General features: G+C 41.8%; 1 protein-coding gene across 1 annotated transcript in view; it reads left to right on the forward strand.

The window, feature by feature from the left end:
- Window positions 1-1,414: 1,414 nt before the first annotated feature.
- The window catches only part of NSUN3 (NOP2/Sun RNA methyltransferase 3), a 103,800-nt gene continuing 84,608 nt past the window's right edge, over window positions 1,415-20,606 (forward strand). Inside the window, exons 1-5 of the mRNA XM_075711763.1 lie at window positions 1,415-1,522; window positions 2,925-3,034; window positions 4,637-4,980; window positions 6,645-6,799; window positions 7,319-7,440. Coding sequence (XP_075567878.1) covers window positions 1,415-1,522; window positions 2,925-3,034; window positions 4,637-4,980; window positions 6,645-6,799; window positions 7,319-7,440 — 839 coding nt within the window. The remainder of the gene's footprint in view (window positions 1,523-2,924; window positions 3,035-4,636; window positions 4,981-6,644; window positions 6,800-7,318; window positions 7,441-20,606) is intronic.

The following is a 20,606-nucleotide window of genomic DNA, read 5'->3' on the forward strand; positions in this document are numbered from 1 at the left end:
TAACTGAAGTCCTTGCTTTGTTTCTGATGTGTTGCAAATCTTACTGGTTTCAGACACATTAAGCAACGCTGACGGCACCATCTACAAGTGGAATAGAGCCCTAGATTTAGGGGAAGGTGACTCGTTCAGCATACTTTCTTGTTTTATTGGTACAGTAAAATTCAATTATTGTACGTATTTTCTTGTATGTTACTGGTCTTGGCAGAATTACAGCCGCAGAGAACTGTACTTTTTACACCAGTTTAGTTCTGTATCTGTTGCTACAACTCATTTATCAACAAGCCTTTCTGGTTTCCTTTCACATTTGATATGTAGGAGGTCTCCATTTTGTCTACTGGCTCTTTGTCAGGATCCTGATTGAAACCTTTTAAAATAAGCTTTCAAGTTCGATGGTAATTTGCATGAGGTGTGCATAAGTGTTCTAAGACTTCATTAGTCAGTGCCTGAAACTCAAATATTTATCTATATGATAGCACTCCGGCCTTTACCTTTGCACCCCTTTCCAGCCTGGATTTCAGAGGCCAGTTTCGGCGCGCAGAAGCTGCGTGGGCAACCATTAATCGAAACCACCGTTAAACAAACTTGCTGCTTCCACAGGGGTTGCTCTTACTGAAGGGTCAGCAAATGTGGCTGGGCAAGCGCGCTTTGGAGAGAGAAGGGGGGGGGGGGGGGGGGGGGGCTATGTGGTGACTTTGTTTTGCTAGGCCACGTTGATTGCTGCAAGAGGTGGCCAACAAAGCAAGATGCCCCTTCTCATCGGAGGAGTTTGCAGGACTCCATGGCTCTGGTCAGATGAAGTGGTCAGAAAAGGAAGTGCCTGAGCATTTCGATAGCCTCAGATTTTAGCGCCGCTAAACCGGTCCCAGGTGGCGAACGGGTGTCTGGTGGTTCTCCTGGTTACTGTTCCCAGAGAACGGGTTATCTGAAAACGTGCGTAAGCCGTTTGCGTGAATAATTCCCGTTTCTGTCGATGTATCTATGCAGTAGCAGCAGGCTAAGCTGGAGCTGATCTCCGGTCTGGTTTAGAGGAGGCTGCCGCGCAGCTGAAGAGCAGCTGCAAAGCCTGCGCAAGCCCGGACCAGCCAGGAGCTCGGGACCGGCGAGAGGCGCCAGCAGAGGTCTGGCGGCCTGGATGGCCGCAGCAGCTCGGGCTGGCTCCGGGCTCAGGACCAGTTTTGCAAGTTGATTGATTAACCGAGGCTCCGCTCACGGCACAGTCCTGCTCTCCCTGCTGGAGAGGCCGAGGGCACTGGGGCCTCCCACGGTAAAAGAGAGGCGAACCGACCGCCCCCCCTCCTCCCCCCGCCCGGGGCTCCCGGAGGGGCCGGTGGCGGAGCTGCCCCCGCTCGGCCGCCGGGGGGCGCCCGCCGGCTCCGGCCCAGGCCCCGCCCCGGCCACAGGCCCGGCCCCGGCCATGCGGCTGCCGCGCTCGGCGGCCCGGCTACTGCTGCCGCCGCCGCTGCCCCCCCGCTCCGGGGCCGCCCTCCCGCCGCGGCGAGCGGCCGCCCGCGGTCCGGAGCAGGTGAGGCGCCGGCGGCGGGCGCGGCGCTGTGTCGGCAGCCGGAAGCGGGGCAGGTGGGGCGTTCGGCCCCCGCCTGCGCGTCCCGGGGGGGGGGTGCCCTTCCGCGGGACCGGGCCCGTACACCGCGGCCGGAGCGGCCTCGGCCTCTTCTCCCCCTGAGAGGGGCCGCGGCGCCTGCCCGCCCGCCCGCCCGCCGGCGGGGCAGCGCGGAGAGCCCGTCTGTTGAGAGCGCAGCTTCCGAGTTTGGAGCGGCGGCGTTGGCCCTGCGGGGTGTTGGCGGCTCCGGGGGCGTTTGTGGCCGCGGGAAGCGCTCCGGTGCCGTCTGGCGGCCGGCGTCAGGGTCCCGCCGCGGTAAAGAGGCGCGTAGCGGATCCCTGCTTTCCCTGCTCCAAGCTCCTCGGCATCCCGTTCTGCCTTCGGTGCCACGCGTGGCTGTGGTGCGGCGGCAGCTCCCTCCGTGAGGCAGCGCGGCCCTCTTAGAAAGGGGTCGCTTAGTGTTAGAGAGACAAAAATCGGACCCGCAAATGCGCTGTGATGTTTAATGAGGACATTAACAGCCAACAGAGGTAACCCGGAGCTTAGCAGGTCCTTCAGGTTCTGCCGTCTGTTAATGAAGAGTTCCTGTTCGGAGGGACCGGTGTTGGGCAGGAAGGGGCAGCGGGAGGAAGGGTAGTGGGGTGCTTGGAGGGGGGGGCTGCTGCGTGCCCTTAGGGAGGGAGAGCCAGCAACATTTAGTGTTTTCCTTCTGAATAGCGCAAGTTTGCCAAAAGTTCTCTCCCCCCCTTTCCCCCAATAACACACACAATTTTCATAGGTTAAAAAAAAAAAAAGAACTAAAAAGTATGACCCCCAATAACACACACAATTTTCATAGGTTAAAAAAAAAAAAAAAAGAACTAAAAAGTATGACAGATTTTTTTTTTTCCCTTTTTCCTGGAGTAAATTAGTTATTGCAGTGCTTTGTGGCTCAACTCCAGCTGACTTCCACAATGGTTCGAATTAATTTATTTCTTTTAGTTAAGCACATGGGTACATCTTGGCAGAGGCGATCATAGTGCAGGATCATAATCATGCCTTGATTATTTTGCTGCTGGTGTATTAGTCCCAGGAACCACTGTATTATTAGCATAGCGGACACGGAGGAGTATTACCAGCTTGCTTTGAATGACCTCTTCACAGGTAGGGAAGGAGAGGAGAGTACACTAGCTTAACTTGTTTGTTCTCTAAAATTTCTGTTACGCCTTGATCGCATGTGTGATGTGACCTTGATATTTGAGCATCCTAATATCACTGATACTAAGTTGATTTAAATTGATAAAATGTTCTTTTAATCATTCTAGTGAGAACTAGGGAGGGCTTCATTTGGTTTTACTGCTTTTCTTTTTTCCTCCTTTCTCTGAAGCTGGAGAATAAAACAAAAGGGAAGCCTCAAAAGCAGATTTGTCAAGTCGTTCTGGATCATTTTGAGAAGCAGTACACAACGCAACTGGGAGATATATGGACCAGCGTCAGGTCTGTTGTTTTGGGGAAATGGGAGAGGGAGAGGAGAGGTTCTGTTACTTTTTGAGTGTTTCGTAAAATAACTTTGAAGAGAGTCACGGACTGTAACAACTGCGTCAGTTTATTTTCAGTTTAGAACTAGCATAAAAGTGTTAAATAACAGATGACTGAAACTTGGAATTTTTTCGTTTTTCCCTTGACATGATGTGATTAAGTTTCTGTTCTCCTGTATGCATGTGCGCCCGCAAGGAGGCTGCCATCTTACGTGTTTGTTGACCATTTTGTAAAAATGTGGTCTAAAAAGCATCCCTTTATACTTAACAGCTGCTGTTAGGGTTGTTTTTTTTTTTTCTACAGCTTTATAGTATCTTGAGAGACTGGAAAAAAGATGTTAGAAGAACATCACCTGATTTCTTTCGTTAGAAGAAAATGAATATTAACAACAGGTACAGAAAGGCTATCACTTAATTTGGGCCTTGATCACACAGCTGCTAAAGAACTGGCTGTGGTATTGAGAGAAGACATCTTCCCTTCCCTGGTAGCTGGTGGTTGTTGCTCATAGGAAAGCCAGCAGAAGACCCTTCCTGGAGAAGTTCACTGCTTAGCTTTTTATACTTTTCAGCAGGAATTTGAGGAAGAGCAGTTGACTTTGACCTAAAGTGCATGAGGAGTGCTTCCATGATCAGTGCCATGTTACTCTGAAGGGAAAAGCATCTTAATGTGATCAGTCTTAGAAACCATGTGATTCCTCTTGAGTGACCTCTTTGGTTTAGCCTGTTTGGATTAAAAAGTAGTTTAAAATAAGCATCTCCATTGTTTAAAAAAATACCCAAACAAACAAAACAAACCACTAATGCTATACATCTACGTAAGTGAATCAACTTAAAAACTCTTTTAGGTTGGATCAATGCGTATTTTTCTTCTAGGCAGTGGATATTCCTGAGGGGTATTTTTTGAGGCTAAATGAAAAACTAGTGAGAGAAATTCAGATAGAAAATGGGGGCAATCCACGTAAGATATGTCTGAAAAAGTGACCTGAAATACGAACAAGCGTGTTCCTACCATATAACCACTGTTTTTTTCACTCTCTTCCAGGAATGTCTGTTGGTTTAAGTTTTTCTTCCCAATGTTTCCAGAACATAAAAGGATATTTACAAAAGAACACTTCTAAAAACTGCATTTTACAGTGTTGGCTGGAATAACTGTTGCAAAGCCAATGTGATTGTTTCTGTTGTGATATTTACAACTAATATTACAGTTGTTCTTTGTCCCTAGGAAAGTACTTCATAGTCAGAAAGAGCATTATGCTTCCTAATCTATAACTTCTACAGTCATTTGTTAAAGAATTAGGAAAAATAGAGAACGTCTTGTTTCAGAAGAAGTTAGTGTTTCAAATGCAATAATTGGAGAAAACGGTGGCTTGATTTCCTATTAAAATTATTTTCCTGCATACTTTTCTTAGTCATATGTGATCAAAACGATTCCTTTTTGATTGTACCAGAATTATCCAATGGTGGGATTGCTACCCTTATGTAAGAAAAGGCTTCCCACACTATGGAAAGCTCATTTTGTTTGCCAAGTTATTAAATAGCTTTTCCTTTTTTTTCAATCTAGAGATGTACTCACATGCCCATTGTGCTGGCAGTACGCTGTCCTGCTTAACAAGTTCAGCCAGTCCACTGAACTGGAGAACACCTTGAGTGTGAAGGGATATCATCCTGCCTTTCAAGGACCTTTGCCCTATCTGCCGGCATCGTTGAAGTGTTACATCAGGAGAACTCCTGGGAGATTCCCTGCCCAAAAGCACCAGCCTGGTAAACTGAAAGAATATTATCTGCTGAATGCTGCTTCGCTGTTGCCAGTGTTGGCGTTAGAAGTGAAAGATGGGGAAGACGTTTTGGATCTCTGTGCTGCACCAGGGGGTAAATCAGTAGCTATACTGCAGTGTGCCTATCCAGGTAATGTATTGAGGTGCTGTTAGAAGCTGTTCCCTGGCTCTGTGCCTGGGCTATTTCACTTGTGCCTGTGTTCTGTACAAGGTTTGGATTGGGGGTGAAATACCAAATGACAATTTATATTCCAGGTAGTTCCATGCTGTTTAGTAAGGTTTTTATGAAGTCCTTTCACCTAAAAGAGGGTGAAAAATGCAGTAGTTATTTAAATATAGGTTACTGCAGACTGACAGACAAAAGTGGAGTAGCTCTATGTTTTTCTTCTCCACTGGTTCCCTTATTGTTACTTCTCAAGAAGTTACTTAAAATCATGTAGATTTCTTGGCCCAGGGAGGTAAGTAATCTGTAATCTTAGAATACTTGTACTTTTTTTCTTTTTTTTTTTTTTTTTTTTCCTTTTCCTCTGCTACCTCTCTGGCCAGTGCTATGCAAATAGCATAAGTAAGTTTAAGTGTACTGATGTAAAATAGACCGTGACATATTAAATGTGGAAGATCTAGGCAGAGGGAGAAAGCTTATGATGAGAAACTGGCCTATATCAGTATTTAATAAGCTCTGTGTCTCAACCCAATTAGATGTTGCAGAAGGGTACTAAGATAATCAGTGTTTAGAGGGCAACAGCAAGCAGCAGCTCAGGTCTTCCAGGCCAGGGAGTTAAAGCAAGCTGTGATTGCTGTTTCCAAGTTTACGTGTTAGCTTGGGTAGTAATTCTCTCAAAATGGTCACAGGACCTTGTGTTCTTACTAATGAGACCATTACTATAACCACCTGCACCTGTTGATTGCCTCTGGTTCTCCCTGCCTCTTCTAGAGGAATGAGGTGATGCCAGTGAGGTAAATTAAATATGGATTGCCCTTTCAAAAGGTTTGAAAAAAACCACTTTTATCCCATGGCTGCTTCTGAAGATACCAAATTGTTGCTGAGAATGTTAAGATGTAAGGAAGTTGATTCTTAATATACCTCAGTGAATGCTAAGAGGTACCATATTATGTCTGGCAAACATGGTGTAGGACAACCTGTGGAGACATGAAAATAGAAATTTTACTAAATTAGAAAACAGGACTAAGAGGAATAAACATCATGCTGTGTTTCTGGTCTGGGTAGAAGCAACAGCAGTGTTTCTTCTGAAGGGGTAACTACTTTAGCTACATTCTTAAAAGTAAGTGCAACCAAAAGGCTTTTGTTAAAACACTTCTGGCTTAAATTTCAAGTAAGGGGTTGGACTGCTTGGCTTAGGATACACAGAACTGATGTTTCATTTTTATTTATTTAAAAGGCAATTAATTAATTAATAAGGGGCATATACTTCATTTAGACAATGGCTCAAGGAGCCCAGAAAGGCACTTACTTAGCACTGGTCTTTGGATATGGATCATGCTTAAAGTTTGTTTTACTGTGGAAGTCTATTGCTACAGTAAGTATTTGCTAGTAAATATTTATGGATTGCTCTGTAGGAGCACGTTGAAATTTACTCGGGTTTATAAAAAAAATCAGCAGTGTTATAAAATGCACAATAACATAAGCACATAAGGTGTAAACTCTATGGCAATCATGGCAAAACAGTAGAACTTCTGAAATTGGTGTAACTCCTTATGTTTGTAAAAAAACAAAGCAGAAAAAATATAAAGACTTATTTTAGGGTGCTAACTTAATTTTTTTAATTTTCTAAGGTCAGTTTCACTGTAATGAATATGATGATTTGAGGTCAAGATGGTTGAAACAGACAATAGAATCCTTCATCCCGGATCCTTTGATTAACTCAATAATGGTCTCTAAACTGGATGGTAGACAGATTGGAGATCTTAAGCCTGAATTATATGACAAGGTAATGTTATTACTTATTAGCAAAGGATATTTCTGCTTCTTTTTATTCCTATGCTGCTCTCTTTAATTTTCTTTTTTTTCTGTCCCTCACAAAAATATCTGCCCTACCAAGGGGAACCAAGGTCACGTACAGGATTTGCAGAGCCTCAGGAATCGCTTTGTGAAGCCTGTTGTGCATTTATTTGTGTGTTAGATGATGTCACCCAGTTAGCCTTGGTAGTGAATTCTGAAGACTTTGTAGCTGTGTTCTTTGCATGATGCGTAATTAGGAAGGAGGGGAACAAGTGAGAGCTGTTCAGGTAGAGGGTACTTCTGGAGCAGTAATCTTCCCCCCTGCCCCTGATAATTCCACAAAACCATCTCAAAATAGCAATTAGATCATTTCTGCCCCTAAAATGGAAAATAAAAAGGGTGTTCTAAGTGTTTGCAAAAGTAAATTGAGTAGATTTTTGGCACACAGCGTTTGGAAAGTGAGTATCTGTATTGTGAATTGTCTTATTTGCTCTTATTTATTGTATAGGTACTGGTTGATGCTCCTTGTTCCAACGACAGAAATTGGCTATTCTCTTCTGATATTCAGCAAGCTACGCTTAGGCTAATACAAAGGAAGGAGTTATCATCTCTACAATTCCAGCTGCTAAGGTGAGAAGTGCAAAGGAAAGCTATTAAAGGAGCTTTTCATAATTAATAAAAATGACATGAAGGCAAGGTTTGTCATGTTTAATAACCAAAACCAGGTTTCAGCATGCGAAAAGAATGTGAAGAATATGTTGTTGCAATGCTGTGTAGAATAAACTGTTGATCTAGGTTAATGTGAATATGGAAATTTACATGAGGTAATATAAGCAGTGAGGCCTAGGTCCTCTACTACCGTACTGCTGTACAAGTCCTCTTAACTCGTTTATTCACATATATGTCCATTTTCAGATGACTCAGAACGGTCTGGTACCATGTCAAAATACTTTTGGTGGAGACAGCTAAAATGGTTTTGGATATATTCCTCAGCTGAAGCAAAAACACGCATATAATTTTTAATAGTGGGTTTTTTTTAACTATCTGTGAAAGTAGTCTATAAACCTGTGAAGCTGGACATTCTTCCCCAAACTCCTTTTGTTGTTGTTGTTCTTTCACAGAATTATCCCTTATGGTTCTTTATTACAGTCTTTTTGATAACTGAGCTGTAAGTCAGGACTGGTTACCAACCATCACTTAGGTCATTAGTTAATGCTGCTTCAGAATTTGCTTTCTAGGCTGTTTATATGAATAGATTGAGTCCACTGTTGCACATTCTTGCATGCTGCTTGAATTTAATACCCATTCGGCTATTTGCAGCACGGAAAGACTACTGATCGTAATTGATAGGGTAAAACAGTAAAAGAATGTGGGGTTTGGTGGGAGAGAGAGGATTGTTTGGTTATTTTTCAAGAACATCCACCCAATAATCCAAATCAAGGTTGTCATGTATTACACTTTTTTAATGATACCAGCCATAGGCTAGCATTTGTGAAACATTTCAAACTCTACAGTTTTTCTCATTGGGCGAAAAAAAAAAAAAAGTGACTTCCCAATAACATCTCCTAGACTTGAGCGTGTCTTGTAAAGTAACAGTCACGCCTGAAGTCCATCTGTCAAAGCAAATTGAGGGAAAAATAACATATTATAAAAAAGAAAAGAAAGTTTTTATGGAAAGTTGCAGCAGTTCAAGATAGTTTTGCGTGACTTCCAGTTGAAAAAGGCCTAGCAGAAGCCAATGATTTATAACAGAAATATGAGTATCTTATTGCAGTAATGCATCATGTCACCCATTTCCTTTGAAGAAATCAATCACATTTAAAACACTGACCTGTTTCAGTTTTCCCTTTTCAATATTTGACATATAAAATCCAATTTGTGAACCCCTACCAAAAGAAAGCATATATCATGCAGAGAAATTTTGAGAATTTGCATAAATCACTCCAGATTGTAATCCTGAAGTGGAGAACTCATGACAGCAGGAACCTTGTTTTTTAAAAAAGGAGGCATTCCTGTCAGTCCAAATCAGATTTAATTGAATTATTCCTAAATCAAGAGGATAACTTTGCTTCTGTTCAAAGTATACTTTACTATAGTAACAGCAATAAGAATTGATTTGTAAGGACAAAATATTTTGATATGTAAATTGAAGTAAAAGGATGGTAATTTCAATTTCATTGCTCAATGTAGGTGTGAGTAGTTCTGTAGATTGACCAATCTATTGTTATGTGCACTGGAGTATTTTTTTGTCTTTTAAAAGATTTTGGAGCATATGAAATAAATGGTTATGTTCAAGAGTTAGAGATTACAAGTGTTACCGGGTAAAGTATTTGACATATACTTAATAAATGGTATAGCTGTCCACTGTATTTTTATTGTTCCTGTTATCTGATCACTTTGGAATGAATTTCCAATACTAAAGACATCTCAGATCCTGTGTGAAAGGCAAAAAGAAAATGGTAAAATGAGACCAGGAAAGGCTAAGTGATTCATGCAAGTGCGTTAGAGGTTTGGCGAAACTAAAATTGTGGAATGCTACCCTATTCAAGCCTTTGTTTTAGGGTGCATAATTAGAAATAAAGAATCGAGTTTGAATGCCATCTCTGCTAATTCCAGTAATATTCAGGAAGGCTCGAACCTACATTAATCCAGCTGTACTGCATCTTACGTGAGTCAGCTCATGCAGATCTACCTCTGGCATATCTATTCAGATGACCTGGTGCTTTATGCTCGTGGGCACTTCTCACCTTGGTTCCTGTATCTGTAAAAACAAGTGTAAAGCTGGATCCCAGCAAGTTTGTTGAGAGTACTGTAAGAAATGTTGTATGATTTGAAGATGAAGCTTAGAACCAAGCATTATTTCAGTTTAGCAGTAGTATTAAGTATAACACACAAATGAGAAGAATGAAATGCAAGGGAGAGTTCTATTTTTATTTCTCTATCAAGTGACTCTCAGCCCAAAATTTGAGATTCCCTCTGCCTTAATTAAGGAGATGCTTCACTTGTAATCTTGTAATCTTTTTCTGGGTTTGGTCATCTTGTACTTTTTCTTTTTTGGTGGTTTTTTTTTTTTTTTTTTTTTAGCATATCTGCTTTGGGGGGAAGCTGGGGACATCAGATAGGAAGTGAAGGAAGGAAAAGTATTTTTTGCAATACAGTGTGATTTATTAAGTACATAGAGGCTTCAGAGAATGAAGATCTCAAGGAAGTGTTGAAACTGATGCAACAATCTTCCTATTCCACTCTGAATAAAATCTGAAATGTATATAAGTGGCATAAATGCTGAACAGCAAATTTTATAAGCAATGAGGGCACCACTGAAGGAAATTGAGATTGTAATGATTGTTAATACCAAAACCAAAGCATCCCTGCTGAGTGCTATAATCCAAGAACACGCTGCAAATCTTGTTATTATTTGGAGTGTTCATGCAGAAAACAAATTGCAAAGTAAGGAAGGAATGTTCATTTCCTGATACTGAATGCTAGCACAAAATGCAGTGGCTCCCATAAGTGAATTTACCAATGTTATCAGTTCTCAGTTAGAAATTAAATTTTGGGTTAAGCTCAAGTGCATAATAACTTAATGGTGAAACTGTTACGGATGTTGTAATTATTCCTAGACCAGTTACTGCAGCTGAAGAAACTGTTAGGGTTCAGCTGAAAATAAATCCAACAGGATACAATTTAGAATATGCAGCGAAGGAATTCAGACTACTGTAGCTCTTCTATAAACAACATCTCTCAGTAATTAAACAGCTCTGGTATTTAATAGAGTTCTGGTCCACAGGAGCTCAGACTAACTTTAAAAGATACATACTGGCTGACTTTCCTTTTTTACCTCTTTTTCTCCCTAGTAGTTCGCTACAAAGGAGGTTGGTTTGAATACCTAAGACACACACGCACAAAGTTAAGAGATTTGGAGGAATTCGGGGTGCATGAGAAGTTTGAAGTGCGCTTTGGATTACTGGTGGCAAAATAAGCCATACAAAATACTCGTTTTCCTAGCTGATCTCTTTTGAGTTGTGTGTATTCCCATTTTTCAGAACTCAGGATGAAGCATTAATCTTGGCTTGAGATATCCAGAAAACTCTTTATTCTTCCTAGTTAATGAAATGTTTCAATCCCTGTGTTTGCTTATAAATATGATTTTTAAGGAACTGTGTCTTGTTCTGTATAATGTGTATCTCCTTTACAAACCCTATGCAAGTGAAGCACAATAGTTACATAAAATGAATGTTTCCCTCTGTACAAAGAACTTTTTTGCTTTGTATATCAGTCCTAACATGGTATTTGAAATTGCTGATCTTTTTCAAGAAAAGGTTACCAGAAGTTTTGAGGGTTTTGTTGGGTTGGGGTTTTTTTTCTTATTGAATAGTTTGGGAGGTAAGAGGGTTGTGCACATGCTTTTACTTGGAAGGAAAAATAAAACACCTCAACCCAAATATTCTGAACCTATTTTTCTGGATTAAAGGGTCCTTAAACCGTTAATTAATGTCATATATAAGTAACCAGGTATTGTGCAAGCAGCTTCATAAAGCTTTTGATCTCTGTTTGTCTTGCTTCTTCAGTCCTGGAGCAGAGACTGCTGATAATGCAGCCACTTTGTATGGTGGTTTACCAATCTGCACACATGGGAAGTTAAGATGAGATTGACATTTTACCTGAGGTCATCAGGTAGAATTGGCAACCTAAGTCTCTAAAGGCTAATCTACGTGCTACAGGACCCACTTCATTTTCTCCAGTCTAGACCCTTGAAAATATATCTTTCTTAGAATAAATGTTAAAATTTTTGGTGAAAACGTAAGACACAAATATAACAAACCTTAAGTTACAAGCTGCTCTGTTTTCTCTGGTATGTGAAAGTTAGTGACATGGTTTCATAGAATATATATAGTCATAGATCTATTTGTTGAAAAAGAGTCTTTTTCACATAGTGTGTAGTAAATACTGAGATTTACTGGAAAAAACCTGATACTCCTCCTCCTGCATTCAGTGTCACCCCTGTGTTCTCACTGAAATGTAGAGTTTTCCATGTGTACCTAAAAGAGGAATTGTGTGCTTTTAATTGTGGGGGTTTTTTTGTTGTTGTAGGGTGGAAGGCAAAAACTGTTTTTTATAAATATGCCATCATATATTTAGCATGTGGTACCACTGTACCATTTCTGCTTTGATTAAGACAAAGACCTTTATAGCACATGGGCATGTAATGATGAAGTAAAAAGGAAGATACTCGCAATTAACTAGTTGTCCTGTCCAGGCAAAGTGATTCAGTTTGTTTGTGATTGGCTACTGATGGAAAAAAAAATCTCAGCCTTTAATGTTCATTGCAAAGGCAAGGAGAGCCACTGATTTGAGCCTTTAAAAAAAATTTACCATTGTAGAAGTTGCTCGAGTTTTAGTGTCAGGCATCAAAAGGATGGCGAGGCTGAATGTTGTGGGGGAAGGAGAAGCACAAGGGAGTCCCTTAAGAAATGGCACCCATCTTGTGCCGCAGAGTTCTGTGTCAGAGTATGCTGGACTCCTGCGCAGCAACTCCCTCGGGGACGTTTTGGAGTGACCTGAGGGAATTCTGAACCACGGCACCAGAGGTGGAGAGGTGAGCTGAGGGAGGAAGTGAGGTGGATGCCACTTTCTGTGGAGAAGGAAAAGACGACACACGGGAAAGCTGGGAAAACTGCACTGAGTGTTGCTTCTCCACACTGTTGTTCATCTCTTTCAATGGAATTTTTCCTCTTGCTCCTCTGTAGCTGACCATTTAGTCCACTCATTGTCCGTAACTGTCTAGTCAATTAGCTCCACCAGGAATTTGTTAGAATTGCAGCTGTTGGACCAACAAATCTTCTGTGGGTTATGTGGATGATTCCTTCTTTAACCATTTTCCATCTTGGAAAAGCTGAATAGTTTATATAGACTGCTGGCCCCAGGCTCCAGACTGAGTGTGCTGTTCAGGGTGTCTTGCTGTGCAGACCGTGTTCCCTCTCCATGCATCCTTGCCCCGCTGGAGGAAAATGGTTCAATAGCTGCTGACTGGACAGGGAGCCTTTATTCTTTGTTCTAATTTCTTATGCTTAAATGTGGCATGTTTGTGCTGTGCCATTCCCCAAAACACTTGGATATATTGCTGGAGGTACAGTCATTGTACCAAGCTTTTTAGACTCATAGTTAGTTTGAATTTCTTCACAAAGAGTGAGTGCTGTGGCCGTTGTTGTGGCTCCATGTTGTCTTCGATCAGAGGTGTTAAAATATAAATAGCTTCTGATTTTTAGTACTGCCTCGTTCCCTAAGCCTTTGGCAGTGCCCTGTGAGTAACTTACAGATCAAGTCCCTTATGATGCAAAACAAAATTTACTGAATTAATAAATAACAGCACAAATAAGCAAATAAGCTACCCAGCAGCTAGGCAGTTGTTTTAGGATCACAGATTTAAATTCAGACACAAACTTTGCTTTAATTCCACCTTCAGTCCTTTCTATCTATGTGTGTTTCATAAGCTGTAAAGAAAAACACTAAATCTGTGTGGCAAAGTCTGTAGTGGGCTTCAAAGGTCTTTCATTCTCCCTTCTCTAGCTGAGAAGGTTCTGCCTGGGCTATGGATGTTTTTCTTCTTGTAAATAATAAGTTTAAGTTGGGAAGAAGGATGAACCTCTGAGAGCGTATAAGGTAAGAAGGTAAGGTAATTCTGGGGTGACTGAAACAGCAGAAGGATTGAAGGTTTGTCACAGCAGGAGAAGTGGACTACTTCTGGCTGCTGGAGGCTAGCCAGCGAGAAACAGCCTTGCTGTTAGTGATAGTGAGCGTGCGGAAACCCAGCATGTGAGCGTGCAAGGCAGCTGCAGCGTTGAGAGTGGAAGAAAAATTCTTGAGTGTTGCATTGGCGCTTGCGGCTCTTAACTCTGAGAACAGCAAATAAACCGATCTGTTACCAGAACTGCAGTGCCCTTGTAATGGTATTGCGAAGGATATCTCATAGCCTGGTGTTAACAGGATGAGTATTTCAGAACTCACCGTGCATTAGAGGAGAAAGCTCAGTAACGTTAAACTGAAGGTTCAGTCTTGCTTTAAAACAATTTAAAATTGTTTGTTATAGAAATGTGATTTATCAGAATTTTCAGGACAGATTTTGGCTAGAGCAGAACAGGGTAGGGTTTTTGGGTTTGTGGTGTTTGGTTGTTGGTTCTTTTTTTTGATGGCTGTGTCTACTTTTATTTATAGTTCAATCTAATGCTAAGAAGAAGCAGTTCAATTCGTGTTTCTCCTGTTGCTACCGTGTTGAACTGCAGTGTCTCTCCACAGTAGCAAAGCTTACTTAGAGGGTAGCAGAGGGAATACATGCTTGGGGTATGGAGAGAATACTTGAACTAGCGTCTCTGTCTCCTGTGCACCTCTATCACCACCTGTTGTTAAGTATTAAAAAAAAAAAAAAAGTATTTTGACACAGGAGGAATTTCCTTCTCATTTTGACTTGGTTTGGAGAAAAAAAAAAGCAAAACCTTTAACATGCAGGCCATATTACCACAATGTTTCTGGACTCTTGTAAGAGGAAGAAGGAAATGTGTGATACCTTTTGTCAATAAAAAGAGTAAGATTGAGGATACAAGCAAATACGTCTTGAGCTGCTTTGTTTCTTGAATAGCTTATAAAAAGGGTTGGCAGTTTTTATTCTGATCAGACATTGTCTTGCATATTGAGCAGAAATACATCCCGGTTGCCAAAAGATGGCACTGTTGAAATGTTATATTATTTCAAAATTGCCCTAAAAAATATGTAATCTTTTTATTTCAATACTGAAAATGGTTGAATGATTAACATAATTAATGCTGACCCTTCCAACGGCATGCGACATAAACCCAAGCACAGGAGGAGTAGGCTGGACATGCAGGTGCTACCTGTAGTATGAAATATGTATTTGTTGTCTGCCTAAATAGGATGTTTGAGACACCAAGACTTTTAGAACGAACAAAATGTCAGCCTATCATGTTTAATTTTCTGTAAGTGTGAAAAATCCTCTTTTTGGGTTCTGGCTAACTACGTTTTAGTTGCATGTAAGAGTTTTCTGGGTTTAGAGTTGTCGTGTGGCTCTAAGTGGTCTGTTTTTCCCTGAGATATTAAATAACAATACTGCTCTGTTTTCCCTAATATATTGTTAGCATCTTCTCCATTGTTAGATTTAAAGTAAATCTTGAGAAATAAACTAAATGAAACTGGTTTAAAATAATGTATTTCTTTAAAAAAAAAAAACAAATCTTACTCAGTATTCCTGTAATACAAGGGCTTAGGATGGATTACTCTAATGCATCTTCTGTACCTCTGACTTCCATAGTACAATACATGCCATGGAACCTGTGTCCAAAGACACACCCTGCAAAAATATAAAGTACTGCTAATACTTTTTTTTTTTTGTAAAAACATCATTTAGTATGAGGAGGGGAGCAATCTGCATGTGTTAAATTGTTTTAGAGTACTCCCTGAATGGAATGGAAGTTAACCACCCTTTTGTTTGGATTACAGATGTGTCATGTGCTTATGTGCTGGAAAGATTTAACTGTGGATTCGGTGGCTATAAAGCAGTAATGTCAGTAGTTTAAAGCAAGTGTGGGAAGCATCAGGCAACTTTCTACAGAATGATGTGCCAGCGAATCTCACTCTATCCTGCAGTTTTCCAGCTATTGTAAGTCCAAGCTATTGATGAATCGAAAGTGTCATTAAAATTTTGGACTATTTGATATCACAAAAGTCACATAAATTGTGATATGCTGATAGCTACTAAAGTTGTGTTCAGAACCCCAGAAAAGAGCTGCGGTGGGTTGACCCTGGCTGGATGCCAAGTGCCCACCAAAGCGGCTCTATCACTCCCCTTCTCAAGTGGACAGGGGAGAGACAAAATATAATGAGAACTCGTGGGTTGAGATAAGGACAGGGAGAGATCACTCAGCAATTATCATCATGGGCAAAACAGACTCGACTTGGGGAAAATAAGTTTAATTTATTACCGGTCAAATCACAGTAGGAAAATGAGAAATAAAACCAAATTGTAAAACACCTTCCCCCCACCCCTCCCTTCTTCCCGGGCTCAACCTCACTCCTGATTTTCTCTACCTCCTCCCCCCGAGCAGCACAGGGGGATGGGGAATGGGGGTTGTGGTCAGTTCATCACATGTCATCTCTGCCGCTCCTTCCTCCTCAGGGGAGGACTCCTCACACTCTTCCCCTGCTCCATTGTGGGGTCCCTCCCACAGGAGACAGTCCTCCACAAACTTCTCCAATGTGGGTCCTTCCCACAGGCTGCAGTTCTTCACGAACTGCTCCAGCGTGGGTCCCTCCCACAGGGTGCAGCCCTTCAGGAGCAGACTGCTCCAGCGTGGGTCCCCCACGGGGTCACAGGTGCTGCCAGCAAACCTGCTCCAGCCTGGGCTCCTCTCTCCCCATGGGGCCACAGCTCCTGCCAGGAGCCTGCTCCAGCACAGGCTTGCCACAGGGTCACAGCCTCCTTCGGGCACATCCCCCTGCTCCGGCGTGGGGCCCTCCCCGGGCTGTAGGTGGGTATCTGCTCCCCGTGGGCCTCCATGGGTGCAGGGGCACAGCTGCCCCGCATGGGCTGCACCAGGGGCTGCAGGGGAATCTCTGCTCCGGTGCCTGGAGCACCTCCTGCCCTCCTTCTGCACTGACCTTGGTGTCTGCAGAGTTGTTCCTCTCATATACTCTCACTCCTCACTCCAGCTGCAGTTTGTGTCCTCTTGGGTGTTTTGTTTCCCCTTCTTAAATATGTTATCCCAGAGGCGCTACCGCTAAGTACTAAGGGGTTGTCATGTTACTAAACCAAAAATGATTGTAGGGAAAGGTGAACAAGTCACGATGCTCCAGGAAAAGTTTCCTGCGCTTTTAATGTGTATTATTATGTTTTTCCATATGAAGCTTGACAATTTGCAGCATTAGTGCCTGTAACATGTAAAATTCAATAGGGTAAATGTATATACCTGAATTTAAAATGATGAAATCAAGTATAACTAGATCTGTATTCAGACTGAAAGTTTGAGTTCTTAAATAAACATGAAGGTTATCTGTACCAGTAAGAGAACAATAACTGCAGATTAATCACCTTTAAGTAATGTATTTTATTTTTAAACAATGTATTGTAGCAAGAGGAAGGTGAAAAAACAGTTTAGGGTCTTCTGCCCTAGCCTCCTTTTTAATCATTCTAGGTTTGGAGCCCATTTTTGGAAGTTACAACGTACCTTATAGCAGGCACCAATTTCCTTCAGCTAAGAGTCGAGCTTTAAATAAGGATTTGGGGGATAATCAAGATGCCTAATGTGAGAGGAATCTTACATTCTTAGATGGTGGAGTCATAGTAGCAGTGGTGGGTTCTGCCAGATGTCTGTAAGTTAGGCTCCAGGTCTGACCTATCCCTTGGATAAGCTTGTTTTCCCTCCATTGATTATAGAGGAAGACTAGTTTCTTAAATTTGTTTGAACAAATTCTCTTACAAATGAATTCTCTGTCATGCTGATGACAAAGGAGACCAAACTCCCTGATCTGCTTAGCCCAACGCAGTATCACCGTGTGACTTTGAGCCCAGCACTTCTTCACTTTGAATTTTGCAGCTCAGTGCAGGTTTATCAAAAGCCAAGCACGGCTTAATCAGGGATGGCGGTCGGTTGTCTTTGAATGCAGCCACTGAAACAACTGTTGCTGAACTTGACAAGATGGATAGATACATTGATTAACCTTGCAGCGCAAAGTAGTCCTCCTTAGATATTTTAATGCATTACTTAGGTTCAGAATAAAGATAACTGCGCTGAGCAGCCCGACCTTTTAGGGTCACGGGCCAGTGAAGATTCCAAAGTGAAGGAGGCTTAGAGTTAGCGGGTTTTTGATGTGCGATTTTCAGGATTTCATTCAGAAGCCTGTGCTGCTCTTTCCTCAGAATCACTGTCCCAGTAAATTCAGTTGTAGGAGCATGGTGCCTTTGAAAGTGTTGTCTTGAATGGTTGTTACTTTATATATGGTAAGAAAAGGACACTTAGCAAGTGTCCAGGCTTTTAACCCTGTAAGCTGTAGCTTATCTACTTTTTTGGTATTTACCTTTACCTTTTCTGCCTTTACATAGTAAAAATATTTTCTCACTTGTTTAAACGTTCATGTAGTATCTATCTTATAGGTAGGAAAGCAGTTGCTGTTATCGGCTTCCATGAGTAAAATTACCAGGTTTGCTAAAAGTATATCTTGATTCTCATGCAAAAATCACTTTCACATTTCCAAGCCAACGAGCTGCCCTCTCATGGCTTGGCATTCCCATCTGCATGGAAAAGGTGTAGCTGGAGGGGGAAATCCTATGAAAATGAGTCAAGTAGGTGGTTTCTAACAGTACTGCGAAGATCAGCTCAACTTTGAGAGCCTATTTAGAGTTCAGCCCTGTTCTCTTTGAGTTCTAATGCGAAAGCTAGAAAGCAAGCAACTATTACATGGGGGGAAAAAAATTCTTTTACGTTTTCCAGAACCAGTATGAGGCCAAGGAGACACTGGATCAGCATGCAGTTCTCTTGCTGGCTTGTTATTGATGAGAAGGGAAGGTTGCACATTCCTGCTCTGCTTTACGATAGTTACCTCCATACATCTGGGCACACTGTGGTTGCTTAGACAGGCCAGAGAGCAGCAGCGTAAGCCCTGCCCTTTTAAATGCACAGCTGCAGCTGCAGCAGGACAGCTGCAAACACAGAAGGTAGCTGGAGAGGCAGCGGAGACAGCTTAGGGCCTCAGGTCCAGTACTGGTGCTTTTGTAGCCTGCTAAGGAGTGCGTGTGTGTTGGGATGCAGAGGGGTAGAAGGATGAATATCTGGAGCTGGGCAATTCAAATGCATGCTGGTAACTGCAGCATTTTAGAAAATAAGATCTGGAAGGGACGTTAGGATGACACCTGCTTGTTTTACTGTCTCAAAGTGGTGGTGTAAATGTCGTCCCGTATCAACGTCTGTCTGATACGTTCTTAAATATTTTTGCAGACTCTCAAAAGCTACTCAGAGGTCTGAGGTAAGCCTGCAGTTTTGTGATAGCTGTAGCTAATTTTGGAAGTATCCTAGAATGAGTCCATTAGGCCCAGTTAAATTGAAAGTATTCAGACTACCTAAGTACTCTGTAACTGGTTCTTTACCTATAACAGGCTGAACTTTAACTGCTCACTCACTTAGGCAAAATGTGCTAGCCATCTGCTCACTCACCATCTTTTTACTGAAGACTGGTACAATAAAGGCATTAAAGACTGATTTTTCTTCGAGCATCATCAGTTGAGAGTGCTCTGTTCTTTTACACTAACTAAAATTGGAGTAGTATAGATGCCAGTAAAATACGTACTTAGCCTGCTGATTAACATAACCAGGACTCACAGAAGAGATGAACAAGATAATGTGTCCGCTCCCCAGAGAAAGAGATTGGATATAATACGCAGGAGCTTTCACCTGGGAAGGTGAACAGAGTTGTATTATCTATGTATGAAACAGTCATTTGTTCTGGTGTTTCCTTATTATTTCAGACAGGACTTTCTGTAGAAAGAGTAACTTTGATCTGTGATCTGCTTTGATCCTGCTTGTGATGAGGTTTTTCTTTATTGATTCTTTTCCTGAAAAGGCCCAATCCTGTTAAAAGGACTTGTCTTTTTGCCCTTGTATTTTCTTCTTTCCTTTCTCAACTGTTTTTGTTCAGATATCACCCTTAGCAAGTCCTCAGCTTGTCTCTGGAGGAATTGCTGTTTCAGTGGCATTGTGTTTGTTTATCTGGGCTTGGAATCAGGCTCACTGCATTTGGGGGCTGCTCACCTCATCTGGTTTGAGGTCTTTTCTTGGGCTTTTTTTTTCTTCTTTTTATTTTTCCCTGTAGATTGGGGGGGGGGGGGGTGTCAATGCAGTATTGTCAGTAATATCTACCAATCTAAGATTATTCAGTGTCTTTCCATACAGCATGACTGCGTGTGTCATCGTGCTCCACAAGTCCATGCTTCCAGTATCTGCCCTGCCCTTGTGCACCTGCTAAATTCCCAGTGACACACTTGCAGTCCCCTGAGCGCCGACCTTGTTGTCTCTCTGATAGTCACAAGCTGAGCAACAGCATTCACCTGTTCAGATTCTCCTGGTTTTAAACAAAAGAAGTTTTGTTTAGGGAACAATTGTATTTTAATGTGGTGTTTGCTTCAGCCCAGTTGTATCTGTTTTCCAGAAGCAGCGAGGTGATCTGTTTGAATACTAGCTTACAACTCAGTCTGTGAGCCATTATGTCCTTGAAGGCTCCAAAGTGTATGATTAAAAGGGATTACCTTAGGGGAGCATTTTAATAGCAAATGAACTTTTAGTGTGGCTTCCTCTTACAGTTATGTGGTGGCACCAGATTTGAAGGATGCTCTTCGGTGGTGCAAGATTTGGGGTTTTTCTCCTTACTCTTTTAATTTGCAATAGGTGAATATAGTTTGCATATCTCATTTCTGTTCTTTCATAGGTTACATTTTCCATCTGAAAAAGGACCTTGCAGATCTGCTTTAATGGAAACTAAATAGTCTATTTAAACTCAGTTTCAGTGGGGAAGTGAAAAAACCTCTGTTCTGTCCATCCACCAGCAGTCATGAAGCTTTCAGGATACTTGAAATCTTAAGCTGCTGTTTTGCCTTTGTTTAGTTAAAATTTGTCAATAGGTTACTATGTGAAGGACACATAAGCAGACAACATGATCCAGCAAGTTACACCTCCTTAGGAAATCAGGTTGAAAAGTAGTGGCTCAGTGAAACCCCCGAGTCCCCTTACCTGCTAAATATG

Source organism: Pelecanus crispus, chromosome 1, assembly GCF_030463565.1.
Source record: "Pelecanus crispus isolate bPelCri1 chromosome 1, bPelCri1.pri, whole genome shotgun sequence".
Taxonomy (NCBI): Eukaryota; Metazoa; Chordata; class Aves; order Pelecaniformes; family Pelecanidae; genus Pelecanus; species Pelecanus crispus.